This window comes from Numenius arquata, chromosome 9, assembly GCF_964106895.1.
Source record: "Numenius arquata chromosome 9, bNumArq3.hap1.1, whole genome shotgun sequence".
Lineage (NCBI taxonomy): Eukaryota > Metazoa > Chordata > Aves > Charadriiformes > Scolopacidae > Numenius > Numenius arquata.
Genome location: NC_133584.1, coordinates 29,090,143 through 29,111,477, shown reverse-complemented (window position 1 = coordinate 29,111,477; position 21,335 = coordinate 29,090,143). Strand labels below are relative to the sequence as shown.

The 21,335-nt window shown below is 55.5% G+C and overlaps 2 protein-coding genes across 3 annotated transcripts; both read left to right on the top strand.

Moving 5' to 3' along the window:
- Positions 1-2,561: 2,561 nt before the first annotated feature.
- Positions 2,562-12,158, top strand: PTTG1IP (PTTG1 interacting protein). The gene is made up of 7 exons (XM_074153806.1): positions 2,562-2,663; positions 5,166-5,218; positions 6,146-6,254; positions 9,091-9,196; positions 9,304-9,369; positions 9,787-9,833; positions 11,364-12,158. The coding sequence occupies exons 1-7, from the start codon at positions 2,573-2,575 to the stop codon at positions 11,405-11,407; spliced, it is 516 nt and encodes a 171-aa protein (XP_074009907.1). The 5' UTR covers positions 2,562-2,572; the 3' UTR covers positions 11,408-12,158.
- A 4,376-nt stretch (positions 12,159-16,534) lies between these two features.
- Positions 16,535-21,205, top strand: SUMO3 (small ubiquitin like modifier 3). Of its 2 annotated transcripts, XM_074153115.1 has the most exons (4): positions 16,535-16,670; positions 16,978-17,106; positions 18,560-18,631; positions 19,281-21,205. In XM_074153115.1, exons 1-4 carry the CDS (start codon positions 16,650-16,652, stop codon positions 19,341-19,343), a joined length of 285 nt encoding a protein of 94 aa, XP_074009216.1. In that variant the 5' UTR covers positions 16,535-16,649; the 3' UTR covers positions 19,344-21,205. The 2 variants fall into 2 exon arrangements, with proteins under 2 accessions (XP_074009216.1, XP_074009217.1); XM_074153116.1 differs by lacking the exon at positions 18,560-18,631 and having other exon boundaries at positions 16,650-16,670; positions 19,281-21,199.
- The last annotated feature ends 130 nt before the right edge of the window (positions 21,206-21,335 follow it).

Below are 21,335 nucleotides of genomic sequence, written 5' to 3'. Positions count from 1 at the left end.
CCTACAGAGTAAATCTTTTTCACTTGGACCCTGCTGACACAAGTTTTGCGCTGAAACACTGGCAATTGCCCCTTTCCATCACCGGCCGTTGTGGCAAGCTAATTTTATCCTCCCCGGCCCCCCTCATCTCCTGGAGATTGTCCTGTTGCAGCCGGGGAGTGCTAGAAAATAGCACATCGCCCACTCATCCAGCCTCCTTCAAGGGAAATATTTATATTATGCCAAAGAGAGGGTTTCCATGGCAGTGATGACTTTAGCACCGTCGCCTTGGAAACCACTTGAGGCCATCTTGAAGGGTTTGAAAATACCCTTCAAAGACAAATAAGGAGTGGGAGCAGACAGGCCGGCCGGATTAGAGAGGCGTTTTGGTCTTCCCGGGCTTGCCCGTCGGCACCTTGCCCACCCTCGCTGCCCGGGTGCCCATCCTGCAGTTGGTGCTCCGGGTCCCTGCTGTGCCACCCATATGGGATGCTCCATAGCCTGAGTGTTGCTTCAGGAATGAACCCAGGACAAATGAACAAAGCACTCTGCAAACAGAAATGGTTTGGTGAGCGCTTCCTTCAGCCTCCCAAGGTGTCAGGGCATTGCTCAGCCAGTGTGATAGAGCTGCCTCCAGCCCAGGAGGTGGATTTGGGGACACCACCCTGGGCCCACTGATGCCAGTGCCTGCCCAGCCTCCAGGTGCTTGCAGAGGAACAAACCCCCAGGTCCCGTGTGTTTTCGTCAGCCCCTAAGTCCCTGTTACATGCAATGAGACCTGTGTTTCTCCCCAGGAGCTGCCAAATCTAAACCACCTGCAAGAGGCGGCTGCTGGCGGCAGAGTGCTCACCTGTGGTGGCAAAATCCAGAGAGTCCCCTTTCCTCCTCCTCCTCCTCCCACGGCTCAGCCCCCACATCCCACGGTTTGGCCAACATGATGCTATCGGCTGTTTACTCTGCCAGCCTGCAGGAGCTCTGTCACCAGTGGCCATCCCATCTGGCTCTCAAGGACACCAAGAACATGGCAGAGAGAGCAAAGCTTTTGGAGCAGGTGGATGATGAGCTCCACGATGAAGCTGGTGGCGGCAGGGACAGCCAGCAATGCTGCCTGCTCAAGCTATGGGATCACTGTCTTCTGGTTTTGCTCTCTATTTTGCTGAAAAATATTAGTTCCTGTCTGAATTTAGTTTAGGGCAACCCAAAATACATTTTCTTTCCCCCAACCTGCCTTCATACTGAGGAGTCAGTTATTTGCCCAGCCAGATCTCCGCCCCCGGCACCCCCGCTCAGCTCTGCAGTGCATCTCCAGCGCTGCCGGCTGCCTCCCACCTGCTCCTTCATGCCACCCCCACACCTGCCCCATGGCCAGAACCAGTCAGCCACAAACAACTCGACCAGTTTTCCCACAGAGAAACAGCCATGCGGTGCTTAGTCCATGGGTGCCGGTGCAGGGGTAGCTTGTGTCTCCCCATCCCTGCTCCTGCCTGCACCCGCCCGAGGCGGGCAAGGTGCATTTCGGGGCACGATAGGGATGGACTTACAGTGCCAGGGCACTCTGAGGATTTGCAGCCATGTGTCCGCCTGAAAAAAAAAACGTGGTCTTGTTCTGAATCAGCCTGGGCTGAGGGTGCCTTTACGCTGGAGCCCGATGCCCACCAAGCTTCAAGGGACAGTGACTTCAGCCATCCCTGCAGAGCGGGGAAGTGGTGGCCAGCGGGGATAGAGCACACTCGGTACCCACAGGGTCCCGGGTGCTGGATGGCAAGCCAGGACGGGTACACTCATCGGGGCAGCGGTTTTTCGCTGCTGCTGCCACAAAGCCCATGTGCCCATAGTGGTACTCTTACCCCCTTCCCAAGGGGGCTGGGGCAAAACCCAAGAGCAGCCCCGTGCAGGCAGCATCACAACCCTCCTCGTGGGGACGGTGAGAAACCCATTTCTCTCCGGCTGCCAGCACCACTGGGCGTGAATCGGGCAGTGCGGCGCTCTTTGGCTTCAGCACAGGAAAGCACTCAGCATGTGAAAATCCCCGTTTATATCAATGGAGCTTCTCACATCTCAAACGCTGAACGCGTGGGCTTGAGGCCAGCAAAGTTCTTTCTTTGCCCTGGGGGGGGGGGGGAGACCCCGGCGCTCAGTGTGTCACAAAACTCGGCCCCTAGCTGACGCCGGCCGAGGCGAGAGGCCGGGACGCGAAGCACAGAATGACAAGAGTCAGTATTTATTCATGCCCGTGAGGCGGCCCAGCCAAATCGGGGCACCCGAACGCGGTCTCCGTCGGTGGGTGGCACTCCCCAAACCCGGCGGGCTCCCCAGGGGGGCAGGTGCCCCCGCCGCCTCCCTCCTCCCGCGGGGGTCTGGCCCCCCCCCGCGGCCGGTCCCGGGGCTGCGCGGGGGGGCGGCGGGGGCTCTCCGGGAAGGGATAACTGGGGAGAGCAGCACCCCCACCCCCGCCCCACCGTTCTCCCTTCTCTTCCCGCCGGTACTCGGTCCGTCCCCGGGCCCCGCCACGGAGGGGCCGCCCCCGGCCCGCCCCCGCGCTCGGCCCTACATAGAGAGCGGCGGTGCCCGCCCCCGCCCGCCCGGCTCCGCCATGGCCCCGGCTCTCCGGTTCTGCGCCGCCCTGGCGCTGGCCCTGCTGCCCGCCCTGCTGCCCGCCGCCGCCGCGCAGGACGTGGCGGGAGGTAAGCGCGGTCCCCCCGGCACCCTGGCACCCCCCGGGTCTCCCGCCCCGTTGGGGACCGGGGACTCGGAGCCCCTCGGGGTGCTTTCCCCGCCGCGCCACAGGGGATGGGGAGCAGGTCCTGGCAGCAAGCGTTCCCAAAAATCAGGGCTTTGCAGTCATTTTGGACCCTGCTTTTGCGGGACTCCCGGTGCGGGAAGTAGGCTGTGGGCCACGCTCCAGGCGTGCACTGGGCACCGGGTGGCCTCTGGACAGGGCCCTGTGGCCACTCAGGATGGGGACAGGCTGTGGTAGCTGGGAGTGCAGGTCCCATCCTTGGTGGGAGCTCCGCAGGCTGCAATCCTGCGTGGTGTGGGGTGCTGGCACGACGCTCTGGGGTCTGGAAGGTGAGGTGCTGGAAGAGAGGCTTTACATGCTGCTTTCCCAGTGGCCATGGCAATGTCACTCTACATTTAGTGGTGCTAACGGCTTGGCCAGGTCTCAGGTGGGAGCTGGGTACCTGTCCTGGGCAGGGAGGACTTGCTGGGCAGCCAGTCCCCCACTGATAGCCCTTTGGAGGAGATCCCCTTCCAGGACAGGGGAGACTGGCTGGGGGAGCCTCAGGCTGAGAGCTTCAGACCAGGAAGAAGATGGGTGCCATCAGATCCGGGTGCAGCGGGTGGCCGACTGCTCCTCCTTGGTGGGTGGAGGATGGTAGTGTAGTCCCTGTGGGTGCTGTGCCAGGTAGAGGAGAAGCTCTAGCAAAGGATGGGGACAGCTGCCTTCAGGGGTGTCCCGAGAAGTCTGCCTACTCTTCTGAGCGAGGAACTGTTCTCCATGTGATGACCAGCCCTCTGATGGTTGCATGGTGGCTCTGGCTGGGAGGAGAGGGAGGACCAGCATGTGTTTTGCTGTCTTCCTTCCACCCCAAGCCATTCACTTCATTTCTCTTGTAGCCAAGTGGCTAAAAGTGTTATCCAGGAGCCTTCTAGCACAGCAAGAGCCACCCTCCCACCCCTGTACCCGAGGGCTATGGTGCTTCCTCTGCTGTCCTGTGTGAGTGGGCTGGTCCCCTGAGATTGGGCATTCGGACAAAGCCACAATTCTAATGGGCTGTAAGGTCCTGGGACGGCCTGTTTCCATACCGCTGTAAGAGGGTGGCTTTGACTTCACAGTTCTGAGGGTGAAACCCATGGATGCCAGAAGAGGGGACGCTCTGGGGGGGAAGCAGAGTGTCAATAGGAAGCCCAGTTAAAACCACAGGCTCTCCTTTTGCCTGCCGATAGCCTCCTGTGGCTGTTTTGTGACTCCTTGTAAGCCAGCAGTCTCAGGGGCAGCACAGGCGCTGTGATGCTTTTCCGACCTGGGCTGGAGAAAGAGGGAAGATGCAGGTTCCTAGAGTGTTTAAAATCTGCAATCTCAGCCTCTCCGGCTGGTGTGTAAACACCCTTATCTGAGCTATGTTAATAAATTGCCCAGTTGTTTGGAGGGCTGTGCAGAGCATGTGACTGTTGACAGTGGGTCACAGCTGAGGGATCCTGCCAGCTGGAGAGAGAAAATGCAGCTTTGCTGCTTGTGAGTGTGGAAAACAAGCACCTCTGGCACTGATTTTTTTTTTTTTTTTCCCCAATTAAGGTGCTTTGAAGCAGTGATCCTTCTTCCACCAGTTACTGAGTAGTCAGGCAAACTGGTTTGTATTTTGGTGGGGTTTTTTTGAACCATAGTCAAACAGGCTGGTGCTTAGACTCTTTAGGCAGGGGTAAGGTTTATCTGGGATCCTCAAGGGATGGCAAACCACCCTTCCTGAGGACCTGGGGGAGCACACCAGTGAAATGGCAGGTGAGTATCGTGTAGGAAGACTTTCCCACAGACCCAGCGCTGACCGGAGCTGTGCACGCCCAGGAAGGCAGCTGGACTGGGCCACCTTGTCCTGTGTTCAGATCTGACCCATTCCACCCACCCAGCTGACCTGCACCCCCTGGGGATGCCATTGGCTGTGGCACTGGTGCTGAGGGAGAGTGTGGGCTCCCACAGGGACCATAGCTGCATGTCCCCCCCGTACTTTTCCTGGTAGTAATTTCCTTGTCTGGGGCTTGTTTGCTTGAGCTGCTCCATCATCCAGTGATTTGGGACTGCACTGCCTGCCCAATGCTTGTCCTTGTCCTTGCAGGGTCCCTCCAGACCGACCCCAGCTGTGTCCCCTAGGTGTCCCACTGCCTGCTGGCCACAGCAGATGCTCAGGCTTTTAGGGAAATAAGAGCCAGGGAGAGGAAGTCACTGCTCGGGGCTTTAGGTCAGTGTGGGCAAGGCAGATGACTTCCATTTGCATTTGGGTCTCCCACCGTGACACCGAGTGTGTTTTGAAGCTGGCAGCTCCTCCAGCAGCATTACGCTGGTCTGATGGCAGCAAATGCCTCCCGGAGCGGGCAAAGCCACGGGCAGGAGCAGGCTCTGAGGAGCTTGGAGTTTTAAACCACTGAGAATCTCTTCAAAGTACTGTGGTGTCTTTTTTTCCTTCCTGTAGATTGTCGCCAGTATACGAACAAGAGCTGTGAGGAGTGTCTGAAAAATGTCACCGTAAGTAGCAGCAGTAAAACCCCCAACCTCTTGCAATGCCTGAAAAGGTAACGTGGACTTTGCAGGACAGTTACGGAGCAGTTTCCCTCCTGGAAGGGGGGCTGCTCCCCTGACCTTGTCCTGAGCATGCTGGAAATGCCACCCACTCTGGGTGCTCTGGGAAGAGGTTGCTAGAAACTGCTTGGGTTTTGTTGTATGCCTTTCAAGGGGAGTAATGGAACTGCCGAGCTCCTCTCCACGGATTGGAGGCTCTGCCAGGGGGACGGTGGTGAAGGAGCTGGGTGGGCTGGGCTGGCTGGTCAAGCTGCCCCTCCACTGGTCTGCGGGTGCTGTGGCACTGGGTGGGTGCTGGATGTGTACCTGTGTCCTGCCAACGTCCTCCACCACCTTATCTCTGGTATCAGCAAACTTGAACTTGAGTCAGATCTCATAACTGACTTAGCCAGAACCAGTTTGACCAAACCCAACCAAAGGCTGGTGGTGGGGTTGGAGCCACCAGGAGGGGAGGGCACAAAGCTGCTGTGGGTAATCTGGCTGGGAAGGACCAGTGAGGTTCTTCTTCACACAAACCTCTCCTGCTCATCAGCTCTGTGCTGAGTGGCTTATCTCAAAGGCTCTCTTGTTATCCCAAAAATGCCGTATGTAATAAATATGAAGGATTTGGCCATTACTACTGTCATGCAAGCCAGGAGAAGGGTTCTTGGCATCTTTACGTGCCCTAGAAATCTGCACTCCCCTTGCCTGCCTCTCCTGGTGCAGGCAACCCTGATGCAGGCCATGCTGACCAAACACAAGTGTTGCTCCCGGGTATCCTATTGCTGCTCGGTGGTACCTGGTTCTCAGGAGCAGGCGGTGGTGGCCCTGTTGCCACAGCTAACTGGCAGCACTGCTTCACACCAGTAATGCTGTGCTGTTCCTGTGTCCCAGTGCCTGTGGTGTGCCAGCAGCAGGAGGTGCATGGAGTACCCCGTCCGAAGAGTCCTCCCCCCGGCTGACCTCTGTGAGCTCCGCTCTGCGCGCTGGGGAGTCTGCTGGGGTAAGTGGATTGTGCTCAGGGGCCAACTGCCTTCAAGTGCCTGCTGCTAAGGGCACCAACTGCCGCTCGCACTAGTGCTAATGGGAGGCTTCCCTTGTCTCCCTTTCTCACTGCTGGTGTAGAATTGACAGGCTGAAGTCTGTCAGGGTTCTGCAAACTTCCTGAAGCGTGGGCGAGAAAGCAGAGTGTGAGCAGTTCCCTGCCTTCTGGCAAGAAGGACCTGTGGGGTTTTAGCTGCTCTAAATACGTGCCTCATGCTTTGGTGTGATGGAAGATTCCACATGGGGCCAGCGCATAGGAACACGAGTCAAAGGTGCTCTGCGGGCAGCTGCCTGTGCAACCCTTTCTCGGCGCTCAAAGCGTGGACACCGGTGACTCGTCAGCAGCTCTCTCCTCTGCGCCCCGTGCATCGTTCCTTGCACGGGCTCTGGCTCTTCACCTTTAGCAGTGTGGCTGCTGTCCCAGGCAGGCTCTTAAAATTCACCGGGGGCTCTTGGGACCAGAAGTGAGATGACTTCTCTGGAGGCCTGCATGGACTTGTAGTGCTGAGCCTGCTGCGCTCAGCTCTTGCCCACCTGAGAAAGTGCCCTCTCCCAAAACTAGCCCTGCGTAAGCTGTGCTGCAGCTGGCTGCCTGCAGCCAGGTCACCTCTGGAAGCTTTTTCTGGCTGCCTTTCCTCCTTGGTGCTCTTAGCACCCCCCTCCCTGGTGCGTTTGTGGAGAGATTAGTCTTTGTTTAGACCAGGCATGCTCACGCTCAGACAGGACCCAGCTTTTGGAGGCTGGGGCAGCTAGGAAGCAAGCTGGGGCTTGATTTTTCTCACCTGTCCCCTTGATGGGGAACTTGGAGTTGAATTGTGGTCGCCTGAGATCTATTGTGCTTGAGGCTGGTCTCTCTTCTCTGCCCACAAGAGCGTTAAAACCACTCCCATACCTTGTGGAGGAAGAATCTCCTCTTTGTGAGCACTACAGTGTGCTTTTCTGAAACTTGTATAAGACCTTGAAATACTAGTTTTTATGTACGTAGCTTCACAAAAGGTTTCATTGTAGAAGAATGCATTCCTTAGCTTGTAAAACTCGCTTTAGAGATTAGTCCTGTGGGAGATTAGCTCTTAAATGAGTCTGCATTTTTAGAGTATGTGTGTGACTTAAGCCTTCATCATCAGGCAGAGGAGTGCCTGGCGCTCTGCCATGGACCTCTCTCTGTGGGAAGGGATGATCTGAACACCAAGCTCACCCCAAGGTGTCAGAAGCACCAATACACGTGCTGGTAGAGAAACTCCCTTTTGAGCTGAAGAGCCTGGTTGGGTTTGTCTCACCCCCACTGGGCTGACTTCTGAGCCTTGGCTTTTGGGCTGTCCCCTCCATGACTCCATGGGTCTGTTGCAGTGCAGCCGGGGAATGTTTCATCTTGCTCTGAGGCAAGACAGTGCCGTGGACAGTCAGGTCTCAAATACCATATTTCTCAAAGCCTTACTGGGAACATGGACCTGCAGACCTCCCTGCTGGTGGGTGACTGCTGGAGAGGCTGTGCGAGCCACCTGTGGGGACAAACACGAGTAGCTTGCTGGCTTCTGGTCTCACTGGTGACCTGCTAGGCCATGGCAGCTGTCTGTGACTGTTATCTGGAACCGCATTCCCTGTGTGGTGCTTGCCATGGTAGCCTGGGTAGGGACACAGTATGATCTGAGACTCAGATGGCACTGTTGTTGGCAGCGATGAAGCTCTCAATGAAGCAGGAGCTGGAGGCTTGGAAAGCAACTTCAGTGGTGGAGTCAGCTCAGCCTAGAGCACTCCAGTAAGCCTGGCACTGCCGCGTCCCTGCAGCGAGGGAAGAGGCAGGCATCTCCTGAAACACCCTGCAACGCACCACGTGCGGTACTCGGGCTTTCTGCTGGGCTCAGGGTCTGAACCCCATGGAGAAGAGGGATCAGAAGTGCTCTGAGCAGGCTCAGGAGCACTGGGATTTCTGCAGCCCGGCTGCTGCGTGTGAACTGGCTCCTAAATAAATATTTCCACAGGCCCAAGTCTCTGAACAGTCTGAATTATACTTGGAAGAACCCCCTCTGTTTCAAAGGATTTCAGGTGATGCCTAGATACGTTTTGGCCAGTGTCTCTATTGCAATTACTGTGGGAGCTGAGTAGGATGGCTGCCTCCCTGGGGCCAGGGCTGAAGGCCGCTGCTTCACCACCACATCCCAGCAGTGTTTGTGCTGTGCGTGGATGAGCAGATTCCCCAAGCCCTGGTGGGGTGCAGGAAGCAGCCATCCACCTTCAGCAGCACTGCTGGCCCTGAGCTGATAAATCCCAATGGATTTTGTCTCGCTTTGTCTCTCACCCAAGGACTCCAAACACCCGTAAGTGCCTCCAATCTACTGTCACCTCATCTTCGATGACTTCTGAGGCTGTCTTCTGTGGGCAGTAACTCCAGTGGCAGCTGCAGCCTCTCTGTTGGAGGTTGCTCCTCAGCACTGAAGCCTCCAGGTTTTTTTTTTCCCCCCCGATGGGTTACTGTTCACCTGGGTTAGTGATTAAGACAGCTTTGCTCCTGTTTCTGCCAGAGGAGTTTGACCCGAGTGCATTTGTTCTTGTCTGTCTTCATAGCCAGTAGCTGAGTGCCGTAGTTAGCACTGCGTATTCTCTGTTGGTGTGTATGTGCTGTGCCGGCACGTGGTACATCCATAGGTAACAATGTCCGTCTTGCTTTCCCAGGCTCTGACACACGTCTCCAGCCCGGTGGCTGAAGCTGCTGGTGACAGTGGCTGTGTGCTTGTGAACATTGCAACTCCAGGCAGCCATGTATTTGTGTGCTAAATGTGTTTTGTCAAATCCTTTAGTGAACTTTGAAGCCCTGATCATTGCGATGTCTGTGGTGGGAGGAACGATCCTTATCATGTTGGGGGTCTGCTGCTGCTGCTGCTGTTGTAAGAAAAAGAGCAAAAAGCAAGTATTGGAGGGGTTCCCTGTTTTCTCGGAGTAGCTCAGATGCAACCACGTGCTGTTGCAGAACTGAGTGCCAGGTGCTGCTAACGGGCTCTTCTGTCTGTCAGGCCGGACAAGGATGAGGAGAGAGCGGCCAGGGAGCGGGAGAAGAGGCGGGTGCGGCAGGAGGAGAGGTGAGGTTGCCCCACAGCCCCTGCTCCCCCGTGAGTGAGCCACACTGCCTCAGGCTGCAGGACCATCCCCTGTCTGTACCACCAAATGTGATGCCCAGAGGCATGTGGGGCTTGACAAATGCAGTCAGTGGCTGCTTCAACCCTAGCTCAAACATAAACCTCGCGAGCAACATCTTTCTGGGGTGACTCATGGATGTAGCATCGCAACAACGCCGTGTATCCGACTCCCTGAGGGCTGCTGGTGTGTGTGGGCTCTGGTGGTCCGCAGTGCCTCCGGGAGGTGGCTGGCAGGGGGCTGAGCAAACCTGGCAGCCTGGAGCTCACTGGGTTGGGAAAAAACAAGGAGCTTGTAGTTCTTCTTGCTTGGTTTTGTATTGCTAGTCACTGATTCATGGGTTTTCTGTTTGCTTCTTGTAGGAGAGCAGAAATGAAATCACGGCACGATGAAATCCGAAGAAAATACGGTACGGCGTGACGTGAGCGATTCAGACTAAGCTTCAGATCAAGCAGCCACAGTAACTGTGTTCCTTGCTATGGTTACAGCTGCAGAGGAGACCTGGCCAGCAGGGAAAACCCAGTCTCCGCTTCCCACATCTCAGTGAATTGGTCTCTTGCCCTCTGGGAGCAAGTGTGGAGATGCTTGGGTCATGGTCTGTGACCCCACACAAGTGCTGGCCCTCTTGGGTGGGGAAGAGGGGAGTGTTTAACGCTCCCTGGGACCTGCATCCTCTGAACTCACCACATGGGAGAAGCCGCCAGGGCTTGACTGGAGGGGCAAAGCAGAAGCTGGTAGACACAGCACCAGCCATGATGCTGCTGCCCTTCAGGCATGGCCCTCTGGCAGCCCTGTGGCCAGCTGGGGAGCCAGCAGCCTGGGGTGGGGAGCCTGGGTGCCCACAGCTCAGGAGCAGAGACCAGGCACCAGCCTGACAGCAGAGCTGGTCCTCTGTGCCAGCGGCGGTTCTCCGGGAGGTGGCTTAGTCCCCCAGTGCGGGGATTGCTCCCTCCTGGGGCTGGACTGTCCTTCAGGGGAGTCCCACGGCCCCAGGGTGGGTGAAGACCTGCCCAAGGGGGCAGCAGCCGGGAAGGAAGTGGGGAGCAGCCAGTCGCTGGGAGCTGGTGGAGGGGTCTCTCCTGCCTGCCCGTTGGGGCTGGTGGGGGCTCTCCCAGGGTGGGAGAGCAGTTGGGCTCATGCACACTGAGCATGGTGGTCTCTGGCTTTGGGGGAAGACTGTAGGGAAAGCTGGAGACCCTTCTTCTGCCTGCAGCTGCTGCCCACTGCAGACCACGTTGGGCAGGAGATCCAGGGGCGTCTGGCTGGGCTGGCTTCTCTGGGGGAGGAAGAACTGCGTCTGAAGGAGCCCTTGGTGGGGGAAGCACCTGCTTGTGGAAGAGCTGTGCTCCAGGAAGGTCTTGCGTTGTCAGGGCTCTGTCCTGCTGCAGCCTGACCACAGAGTTTGCAATCTTGTTCTTTCTGGCTGTTCCTCCTCAAAAGTGTTGGGCTGGGGCTGGGACAGCAGCCAACAGAGTGGCACAGGGTCTCATCACTGGCCCAGAAGTCAGCCCCATGCCCTGCCTTGCTGTCTCCCAACCTGGGGATGTGGGAGCAGGGGAGCAAGTCTGAGAACAGTTTTAATTGCTGGCTGGGGCTAAACCGTGACAAATTTGGGTCTGGGCTCTCTGCTTCCAAGCCCAGTCCAACAGAAGGAGCATGCAGAAGGGGTGCTCTGGGAGAGCAGTTGTACCTGGACTACCTGGGAGAGGAGCTTGCCATCAGGTCAAGCTTCTTAATGGATCTTTCCTCTTGTGCAGAGGAGGAGAGTGAAATAGTGCTGACCGCATGCACAGCTTGAGTGAGAGCAGGCCTTTCGGAAGGACTGCAGGACAGGAGGCTGTGTGAAGCACAAATAAGAGTTGTTACCAAGAACTAGGTTTCTGGTGGGCCGAGCCTGGCATGGCAGCTGCTGTCTGAATGAATCTCTCTTCTCTTCTAGGCCTGTTCAAGGAAGAGAACCCTTATGCAAAATTTGAGAATTAGCATCTCCAGACCTGCCCACCCCAGCGAACAGTGCCTTCCTGCAGAGCTGCAGGGCTCCACGCTTCCCCTGCCATGAGGAGACCACTGTGGTGCCACTTCCCACTTCAGCTGCCACAGAAGATGAGCCAAATTCTTGGTGACACCATTGTCCCCACTCTAGATGCTCGGTTTTCTCCAGAGTTTTCTTTGCTCTTTCTCTGCTGGTGTAAGAAAACATGGTGGCAATACTAGAGGATGACATGTTTCTTCTCACTTGCCCCTGGGGTGGTAACGGAGTCCAAAGCAATGCAAATAACAGCCCTTGTCCCTGGCCAAGGGCAAAAGCAACCTTATGTAGCCTCACCAAATGCCCTTCACACACACAGAATCAGGTTCTTCTGTCCCCTCCCTTCTTTTTCTTTTTCTTTTTTTTTTTCCCCCTCTTTTAGTATAGGCAAAAGCCAGTAAGTTTCCTGACTTGCCAGTCAGCAGGAGGCCTTGGCTGTTGCTCTGGATGCCTGTACTTCTCCCAGCACATTAGCACTCCTTTCAAAAAGCACACATTTCTGGTTATCTTGGGCCTCCGGGAGGAAGGTCCCACATGCACATTCTCACTTGCAACTAATCTGGGGAAATGCCCCAACTCTCCTACCTCTCTGTGCCTTTCTAGAAAGGTGGTCTCCTGGGCTTGATGGCCATGGCTGATTGCAATACTGTAGGATTCAGATGCATTTACAGTATGTTGACTACATATTAAACTGATTTGATTACTATCCTAGTCTGAAAGTGTTTATTTCTGTTTCTACACCAGGTACGGGTTGGCAGTGATGGCTGATGGAGTTGACACTGTTACGTGATCCTGGCTCGTCATGCCCTGGTGGGGTAGCTGAGGGAGGTGGAAACAAGGCTGCCTTGAACTCTTGCTGGGCTTGAAAGAAGGAGTCTGTTCATGGAGATGAGTAAATGACTTCAAACTAAAAGAGGGAAAACTTAAACTAGATATATGGAAGAAAATTTTTTAATCTGAGGGTGATGAGACACTGGCCCAGGTTGCCCAGAGAGGTGGTGGATGCCCTGTCCCTGGAAACGTTCCAGCTCAGGTTGGATGGGGCTCTGAGCAACCTGATCTTGTTGAAGATGTCCCTGCTCGTTGCAGGGGGGGCTGGGCTAGATGATCTTTAAAGGTCCCTTCCCACCCAAGCCATTATATGTTCAGTTGTTAGGAAAAGCTGAATGTTGGGAGTAATGCTGCTCTTGCAGAACGGAGCTAGGTCTTTCTGCAAGAGCTTGGCCTGTGTTCCCTAGCATCCCTGAGAGCTCTTGTCTAAGTGGGGTGGCCTGGGGGCTCCTGGCATTGTTGGGCACAGACTAAACCCTGTGCTGTGCTACCTCCGTAAGGGACCCAGGGGTGGGGAAAGGAGGATGGGACCTGACTGCTTTTATGTGGTCCTGTACTTGACCAAAGTTGGCTTTGTAGTATGAAGAAGCCTTGCATGGGAGCAATGCATCTACCTTGATAGTTTTGTCTAAGAAAAGCTGACTATTGCCTTCTCCCAGGTGGGGTGACTCACTCCGGGCTGCAGGTGGGACCATTTCTGTGGGCTTGCATAAAGTGCTCCATTTGCACTGCCAGGCTTGTGGCCCTCGGGCACAAACTGCTGGAGCTGAACTACTGAAGCTGAACCAGCTGTGAAGCCTTATTACCGCTGGCTGAGCTGGGTGCCGGCTGCCAGAACCTGGCTGGCTTTTGCCAGGACGGCCAGAGATCCAAGACTTGCAGGTGAATTTTAATCTTAGGCTGTCTCTGGCTGCTGCCAGAAGATGCTCGGCTTTAGGTGGTAAGAACAAAGTGAACTGCTCCGTCGGTGCTGAATAAGCACCTGGTCTGCAACCTGCGCTCCCATTAGCATGAACAAGGCTGCAGTGCCAAGCTCTCCTGGGTGCTCTCCCATCTTCTGTCCTCATCCATTGGGCTGGCTGGGCAGGGGCTGCATCCCTGGTGCTGCTGATCAAGAGCAGTGGGAGGTGGTGACAGTGTTTTACTTGGCTGCGCGGGGCTGGGAAATGATGCTTTAAAGAAATCCCCGATGCCCTGCATTTACTTTGGAGCTCCTTGTGCGAACGGCCCTGTGTATATGGAAAGCATAAGCGTGGAGCCCTGTAAGGTGAAGTGAAAATGTTGATAAAGACCGTGGTTGTGCTTTGTGCTTTACTGGGTACACTGGCCTAGAGGGGCTGTGGTCCCCCTGGCGGCCAAAGACACAAGGGACCCTACGGGAGCTTTGTTTAAGAACAAGCAATATATGGGGGCAGCTGGTGCTAAACTGCAAAGCTGTTAGAGCTGCCTTTACCCCTCCCAGGCTGCCACAGGCTCCGGGTTCCATCCTCCCCTAGAGACTGGGACCAGTATAATCCCTTTGGGCTACCAGAGCACTTGCACTGGCCTCGTGCCCAGCACCAAGGGGTGGTGCCTCCAAAACCAGCAGGGATGGGGGACCCCTGCAAGCAGGGTCCCCTTGCTGGGATCTGACTCGGTCCAGGCTCTGTCCTCATCTGCTGAACCAGGGCAGCAGAGGAACCTGCTCCATCTGGGGAAGCCTGGTGCTTCATCATGACTCGATGAAGCATAACTGTGCCCTGGGGACAAGCAAAGGGCACAGCATGCTGCCAGGGCAGCACCGGTTATTGCTGGGCAGAAGCACTGTGTCCTCCTGGGTTCCAGCATCCCCAGTCCCAGGGCTGCCTTCCGGAGCCTGTGATGGAGCTTCTGCTAGTTTTTCTGATGACTCCTGTGAAGGTTGCTGTAGGCAGGTACCGTGTGTCTGATGCACTGTAGAGCTGGTGATCCCTGTGGCTTGGCTGGCCTGTGGCGGGGAGGTGAAGCTGGGTGCCTCAGTGGCCGAGATGCCTGCCCAGATCCGGTAAGAAATATGTCCACACCATAACCAAGATCTGAGCCTGGCATCTAAAAAGACTCTTCTGGAGGACTAATTAGTCCTTTCCAAGGCTGCTCTGCTGGGAAGGCTGCCCTGCTAGGAGTGGGGAGAGCAGATGGCAATGGGGACAGCACAGCTGAGGGGTACGACAGTGTGCCCAGTGCCCGTGGGGTGCACAGCCAAGGACGACAGGCACTTGGAGGATGCATGAGGGCACTTGGAAAGAAGGGAGTAAAGGGGTGTAACAGGGAGCCTGGCTTTGAGGCACAGGACAGTCACACCTATAGGGTGCTACAACTGTGGGACAGCCCTGCACAGAAAGGCCAGCCGAAGCTGGTGCTGGGCTGATTCCCAGGGGAGGGAAAGGAAAGGTGGGACAAAGAGCTGATGCCCTGAGGGAGATTAAATCTCAGCGTAAAGGCTGAGCTGTGAGCAGAGGCTCCCTGCCTGCAGGTGGAGAATGACCGTGCTGGGGTGGCCCACTATCCTTGTGGCTGTGGTGGCAGCAGCAGCGGGGCCCCAGAGGTCCCTGGCGCAGGAGATTCTCTGCTGAGCGTGGGGAGTGCAGCCCTGCTCCATGCCCCGCCAGCGAGTCCAGAGCCTGCCTGGGCAGTGCGACAGCGATGGGCGCAGCCAGCTCCTGCTACCCACTGGAGACCAGTGAAGACGTATCATGGCTGGAGAGGGCTCAGGAGGAAGAGCTGGGCTCAGGGGACCATGTGCGCTGCCTCCCCTGGTTCCGCTTCTGAGCAGGGCAGCCGGGCCCTTGGGGTCCCTCTGAAATATAAAAGCATGGGGGATACTGAGAGAGGCCACACCTGGTTCCCTCCCTGCTGGAACACGGGGAGAGGGATGGATGTGGCAGTGGGAACCTGGGGAGAGGGTGAGGTATGGCTCAAGAACGGGTAGAGAGGGAGGAATGTGGATGTTGGAACTGGAGGAGAGGGGCCATTACTGGTATCTTACACCTCTGTCCCTGTGGGAATGCACTCCAGGAAGGGGAAGGGAAAGGGAAAGGACTCTTCCAAGCAGATACTCTAGAGGGCCAGTGTGTGCTCTCCTGAAGGCCAGGGCAAGGAAAGAGACTGAGATGGAGGTTTGGTGGAGACCCTCCTCTCCTCTCCCCATCCCACACACCTCTGTGTGTCAGAGGGCTGTGATCCTGTGATCCTCTCCGGGCTGAGGGAAGCAGCCCTGGCACAGCCGCCTACCGAAGCATGAGCTGCCTGTGGGAGAAGCGGCCCCAGCCAGGGTGTGCCTCACTATTTCATAGAATCACTGAATCATGGAATCATCTAGGTTGGAAGGGACCTTTCAGATCATTGAGTCCAACCATCAGCCTCACACTGCCCAAACCACCACTAACCCATGTCCCTCGGAACCACGTCTGCCCGGCTGTTAAATACCTCCAGGGATGGTGACTCCACCACTTCCCTGGGCAGCCTCTTCCAAGGCTTGACAACCCTTTCAGTGAAGAAGTTTTTCCTAATGCCCATCCTAAACCTCCCCTGGCACAACTTGAGGCCGTTTCCTCTTGTCCCATCGCCTGTTCCTTGGGAGAAGAGACCGACCCCCCCTGGCTACACCCTCCTTGCAGGGAGTTGTAGAGAGCGAGAAGGTCTTCCCTCAGCCTCCTTTTCTCCAGGCTGAACACCCCCAGCTCCCTCAGCTGCTCCTCACAAGACTTGTTCTCCAAACCCCTCACCAGCTCCGTTGCCCTTCTCTGGACCCACTCCAGCACCTCCATGTCTTTCTTGGAGTGAGGGGCCCAAAACTGGACACAGCCCTTGAGGTGGGACAATCCCTGCCCCACTCCTGCTGGCCACGCTGTTCCTGATACAGGCCAGCCTTCTTGGCCGCCTGGGCACTCTGCTGGCTCATGTTCAGCCGACTGTCCACCAACACCCCCAGGTCCTTTTCTGCTGGGCAGAAAGAGCGAGCGGGACTTTCGGGCGTCTCGTCTCCAGGGAGTCCCGGGGCGCTGCCCGCTCCCCTCCAGCGCCGCCGTCCCCCCCCCCGCCCACTGGCACCGGCCGCTCCGGGCGCGGCGGCGCACAGCGCCCCCGTGCGGCCGGGCGGGGTCCCATCTGGCCCCGCCCCCGCCCTTTGGCCCCTCCCCGTGACGCAGTTTCTCGGGCCGCCGGGGGCGGGGCCGCAAAGGACACGTGACCGGGTCGGGAGCGGCCAATGGGCGCGCGGGGCGGCTGGCGCGGCGGCGGCGGGGTGGGTCCCAGGCGCGCGCTCTCGCGGGTGGCAGGCGGCGGCGGCGGGAGCCGAGCGCGCGGGCCGCTCCCTCAGCGCGCGCGCGCTCTCCCCTCCCCGCCGCCATGTCGGAGGAGAAGCCCAAGGTGAGGCGAGGGGCGCCGGGGCCGGCGGGGCCCGGGACGGCGGCTGCGGGGCCCGGGACGGCGGGGAAGGGGGCAGGGACAGAGAGGCCTCTCCGCCGAGCTTTGGGGCAGGGCTGCCGGTGGAGCCCCGCCCCGCCCGCCGGCGTGCGGCGGCCAAGATGGCGGGGTGGGCCGGGCCGGGCCGGGGCGGCGGGAGGAGGAGGAAGAGGAAGAGGGGGAGCGGGAGCGGGGGCCTCCGACTCCCGTTGCCGGCCGGGCTCTCAACCCGCTTCTTCCTCCCCGCCCTCCCCCGGCGTGTTCCATCCAGGAAGGCGTGAAAACAGAGAACGACCACATCAACCTGAAAGTGGCGGGGCAGGACGGCTCGGTGGTGCAGTTCAAGATAAAGCGGCACACCCCGCTCAGCAAGCTGATGAAGGCCTACTGCGAGCGGCAGGTAGGGCCGCCGCCGGCCAGGTCCCTCGGGGTGCCGGGGGCTTCCCTGCGCCTCCCGCCGGGGCGCTGGGGACAGCGGTGGGTGATGTGGCCGGGCGGGCAGGGGCTGCGGGCGCTGCCGGCTCTGAGGCGTTGGGCATTTTGCCTTCCGTCGGTGGGTGCTGCCTCTGCCCCCTCCGGTGCTCCTGGAGCTCTCAAAATCATCCCGCCACAGCGCTACCCAAAATTCTGTAGTTCTTAGACCAATTCACTCTGAAGTTTTAGCCTCGTAACCCTCAGTTCTGTCACCTCAGGACTTTGCCAGCTTTATATAGCGCATGTTTTCTGTTTGGAAAACAGCACGGAGCAAATTTGGTAGCTATCCCTCGGTGCTACTCTGGGCTAAACGGGAGAGGGGTTTATCCCCACAGCCCGGGTCCAGAGCCTGCAGCCCCCCCTGTGAGGCGACGTGGAGCAGAGGCTGGGGATGTGAATGGCTTTTGGTGCCAGTATTTCCCCTTGTCCGTTACTTGCAGGCTCTTTTCTTTGCTTTACCTGAGCCTTACGCTCTGCCCCGTCCCGTGCCCGGTACAGTGTAACGCTGTTGGGGCTGGGAAGAAGAACTGAATATGTGCGGGCTTCGGAGAGGTGCGGGGAGTTTTTGGGGGTGTGGGGCTGGAGGTGTGAATCACGTGGGGATTTTGAAGTATTTTAGAGGGCAAAGCAAAGACTTTGATCCCCGAGGCAGGGAATAAAGACTGTCTTGTGTGATTAAATGGTGTCAAATCAGGATTCGGTCATGAATTCAACTCAGGTTTTAAGGGCAGCATTAACTGCCTAACATACAGACCCTGGCATTTTTCTAATAAACCTTGCAAGTAAAAATCTGCCTAAGGTTCTGCAGGTTCTTTTTTTCCTTAAGCAGTCTTCTTTGTGGTTCCTTTTTTCATCAAAAGATAAAGAACTAGAAGTGGGAGCAGATGCCTGGCATGATTGAAAACTTGTTTTAACTATGGGTAGTTGGTGCTGATAGCTAGTTACACAAAAAAGGAGTTTTTTCCGACATTTTTAAAAATTTTTTCCGTTAAGTCAACTTAGTGTAGTGTAACTTCTCTGACTGCATGAGAAACAATGGCTGCTCCTCCCTGACATGTCCTCTGATGCTTTATAGAATGGATCTCTTCTTAAATTACCTTTGTAAATTAACTTTTGATACTTGTGCCTTGCAGAGCAGGGCCAGAACTAGGTGCCAAACCCGGCCCTGCGGGTCCATATGGAGTCCTCGCTGTACCAGCAGCGCAGCGGGACGTCGCTCAAACAGCTCTGCTTCCTCAGTCGCTACAGCGAGATAGATGCACCAAGTTTCTTGCCCAGTTAACTTGTTAATATTTGTTCTGACAGTAAATCCACAAATGTTTTGTTTGGATTCAAAAACGAAAGTGTGGTTTCTCATATTAATTACTTTAAATTTGCAGGGCTTGTCGATGAGGCAGATTAGATTCAGATTTGATGGACAACCAATTAATGAAGCAGACACACCTGCACAGGTATGAAAAATACTTTTACTGCAAATTGCTATACAAATATTTTGATGTCTGTGCACAGATCAAAGGGGTTTAAAATCAAAATGATTCTGAAATAGTTGCTACAAGTTTAGCATGTTCCAGGGTGGGATTTTCTTTTTTTTTTTTTCCACCTTGAATGTTTTCACTGTTGTGGGGTGGAGGAAAAAGCATAGATGCTGGTGTGGAAGGGACTCCTGGCAAGTGCTGGTGTTCTTGGCTCTGTCCTCCTGCCTCAGCCTGTTCAGAGCTGGCGCTGAAGCCGTGGCTGCCATTGGCTCTGGCAGTGCTGAGAAGATGGGGAGTTTCTTGAGCTGGCAAGGCCCGAGGCAGGGGACAGAGGGGACGCTTGGCTGGGGGGGGTTGTTGTAGAAGGCGATGAACCCCCGCCTTTGGTGTGACTGATAAACGTGCCTCTGAAACCCATCTCGGTGCTGGCTATGCCCTGATTGGAGAGGCGATGGAGTGCCTGCTCTGGAGTGACTGATGGAAAGTGTTTCATGCATTAATTAATTCAAATTACACCTCAAGTGCTCTAATATTGATACCAGTTAGGAGTAGAGAGCTGAGTGCTTTTAACGCTGAGGTTGTGTATTTCAAATCTTGTCTTTTCGATTTCTGTGACTCTTAACAGCTGGAGATGGAAGATGAAGACACTATCGATGTGTTCCAACAGCAGACGGGTGGAGTGTGCTAAGATGTGCCGTCCTGAGCAGAGGAGCTTAAGGATCCTCATCACACCTCACTCCCTCATCTGTCTTTGGATTTGCTATTAAATAGTAAACAAATGAACATGCCAATCACATGGGATTCTTCTAAACTTTAGAGGACATTTACCAAAATCGCTTGTTGTCTTTGACGTACTGCGTGTGCAAGTCAAAACAGTATCTGCAGGGATTAATCTATATCTTAAATTGGGCCGATTTGATTTAAGTTCAGATTAAGTGATATGCGTTGTCTCTCTGCTGTTATCTTCTCCCCCCCACCCCCTTTTTTTCTTTTTTTTTTTTTTTTTTTTTTTAAACTTTAAACCTGTGGCCTAAATATTCATCCGTGTGTTAAGACATGGAGCGTTCATTCCTGGCTCTTGTCAGTCTTGCCCCTCTGTTTAATTCTGATCATGTAAATAATTCAGTATATTTTCATGCCGATAGTGAGCATAAAAGTTTTCCTTTTAAGATCTGCCTACGGGAAGGAAGAGAGGTGCCGATTTGAAGTTTTTAGCGCGTGTTGCAAATACAGTTACTTCGGGAAGCGTCGAGCCTATGACACAGGGCTGGTACATGCAGATACAGCGCTTTAGTACAGTGTCGGAGTTTAAAATATTGCAGATTTACATATGCTTTGTCATACTATGATGAAGTCGTCAGAAATATACTTTTTTAATGCAGAAATTAGATTTGTCCTGAATTATTGTCAGAAAGCCAACGGCATCCTGGCTTGTATTAGAAATAGCGTGACCAGCAGAAGTAGGGAGGTGATTGTGCCCCTGTACTCAGCACTGGTGAGGCCACACCTGGAGTATTGTGCCCAGGTTTGGGCACCTCAATCCAAGAGAGATATCGAGGTGCTGGAGCGAGTGCAGAGGAGGGCAACGAAGCTGGTGAAGGGCCTGGAGAATAAATCTTATGAAGAGCGGTTGAAGGAGCTGGGACTGTTTAGTATGAGGAAGAGGAGGCTGAGGGGAGACCTCATCACTCTCTACAACTACTTGAAAGGACGTTGTAGAGAGGTTGGTGCTGGTCTCTTCTCACAGGTAATTAGTGATAGAACGAGGGAATGGCTTCAAGCTGCAACAGGGTAGGTTTAGACTGGACATTAGGAAGAAGTTCTTCACAGTAACAGTGATCAGACACTGGAACAGGCTGCCCAGGGAGGTGGTTGAGTCACCATCCTTGGATGAGTTTAAGAGTCATTTAGATGTGGTGTTGGGGGATATGATATAGAGAAAAACTTTGTAGAGTGGGGTTGATGGTTGGACTCGATGATCCCAAGGGTCTTTTCCAACCTGAATGATTCTATGAACTGGAGTGAGCAGAGCAGCTGATCGAAAAAGTGTGCAGCCCTCAGGTTTCTTAATACTTGTCTTTGGTAGATAAACTTGATCTATAAATGAAGATTAAAAAAACCCACACCAACCCAAAGTTGTGGTGTCCCTGAGCTGCATGTGCAGAACTGTCAGGACCCTGCTGAGCGAGGAGATGGGGGTGTGTTCCAAAAATAATAACCTGCTCTACTGCCTTCCCAAACTTACTGGGTTTTAAAGGTGTTTGTGTGGTGGGTGTGGGATCTGTGCCGGGGGAGGTTTTGCTGAGGCCACCCTCTTGTCCCTGCTGCTGCTCCCTGGGCTCCCTTTGGCGACCATGGGTTGCATCCTGCTTGCTGGAAATCTTGCTGGAAAGGCCCTTATTTTCTTTTTTTTTTTTTTTTTTTTTTTTCATTTCCTTGTCTATGGGCTGGGGCAGGAGTTCTCGTAGATCCCCTTGGTTTACTCACCGATTTGTACATTTATTTGTTGTCCTTTCCTGATGTATACAGTAAATCTAGTTTGGTACTCTGTGTGCTGCCTGCCCCTTCCTCCGCCCGCGCTGCCCTCCCCGCCGGGGGGCTGGAGGCCCCAGCGGCCCTGACGGGTCTCTTCAGGGACTCCTGCGGCGGCAGCAGCACCCGCGGCCGGACACAGCCGGGG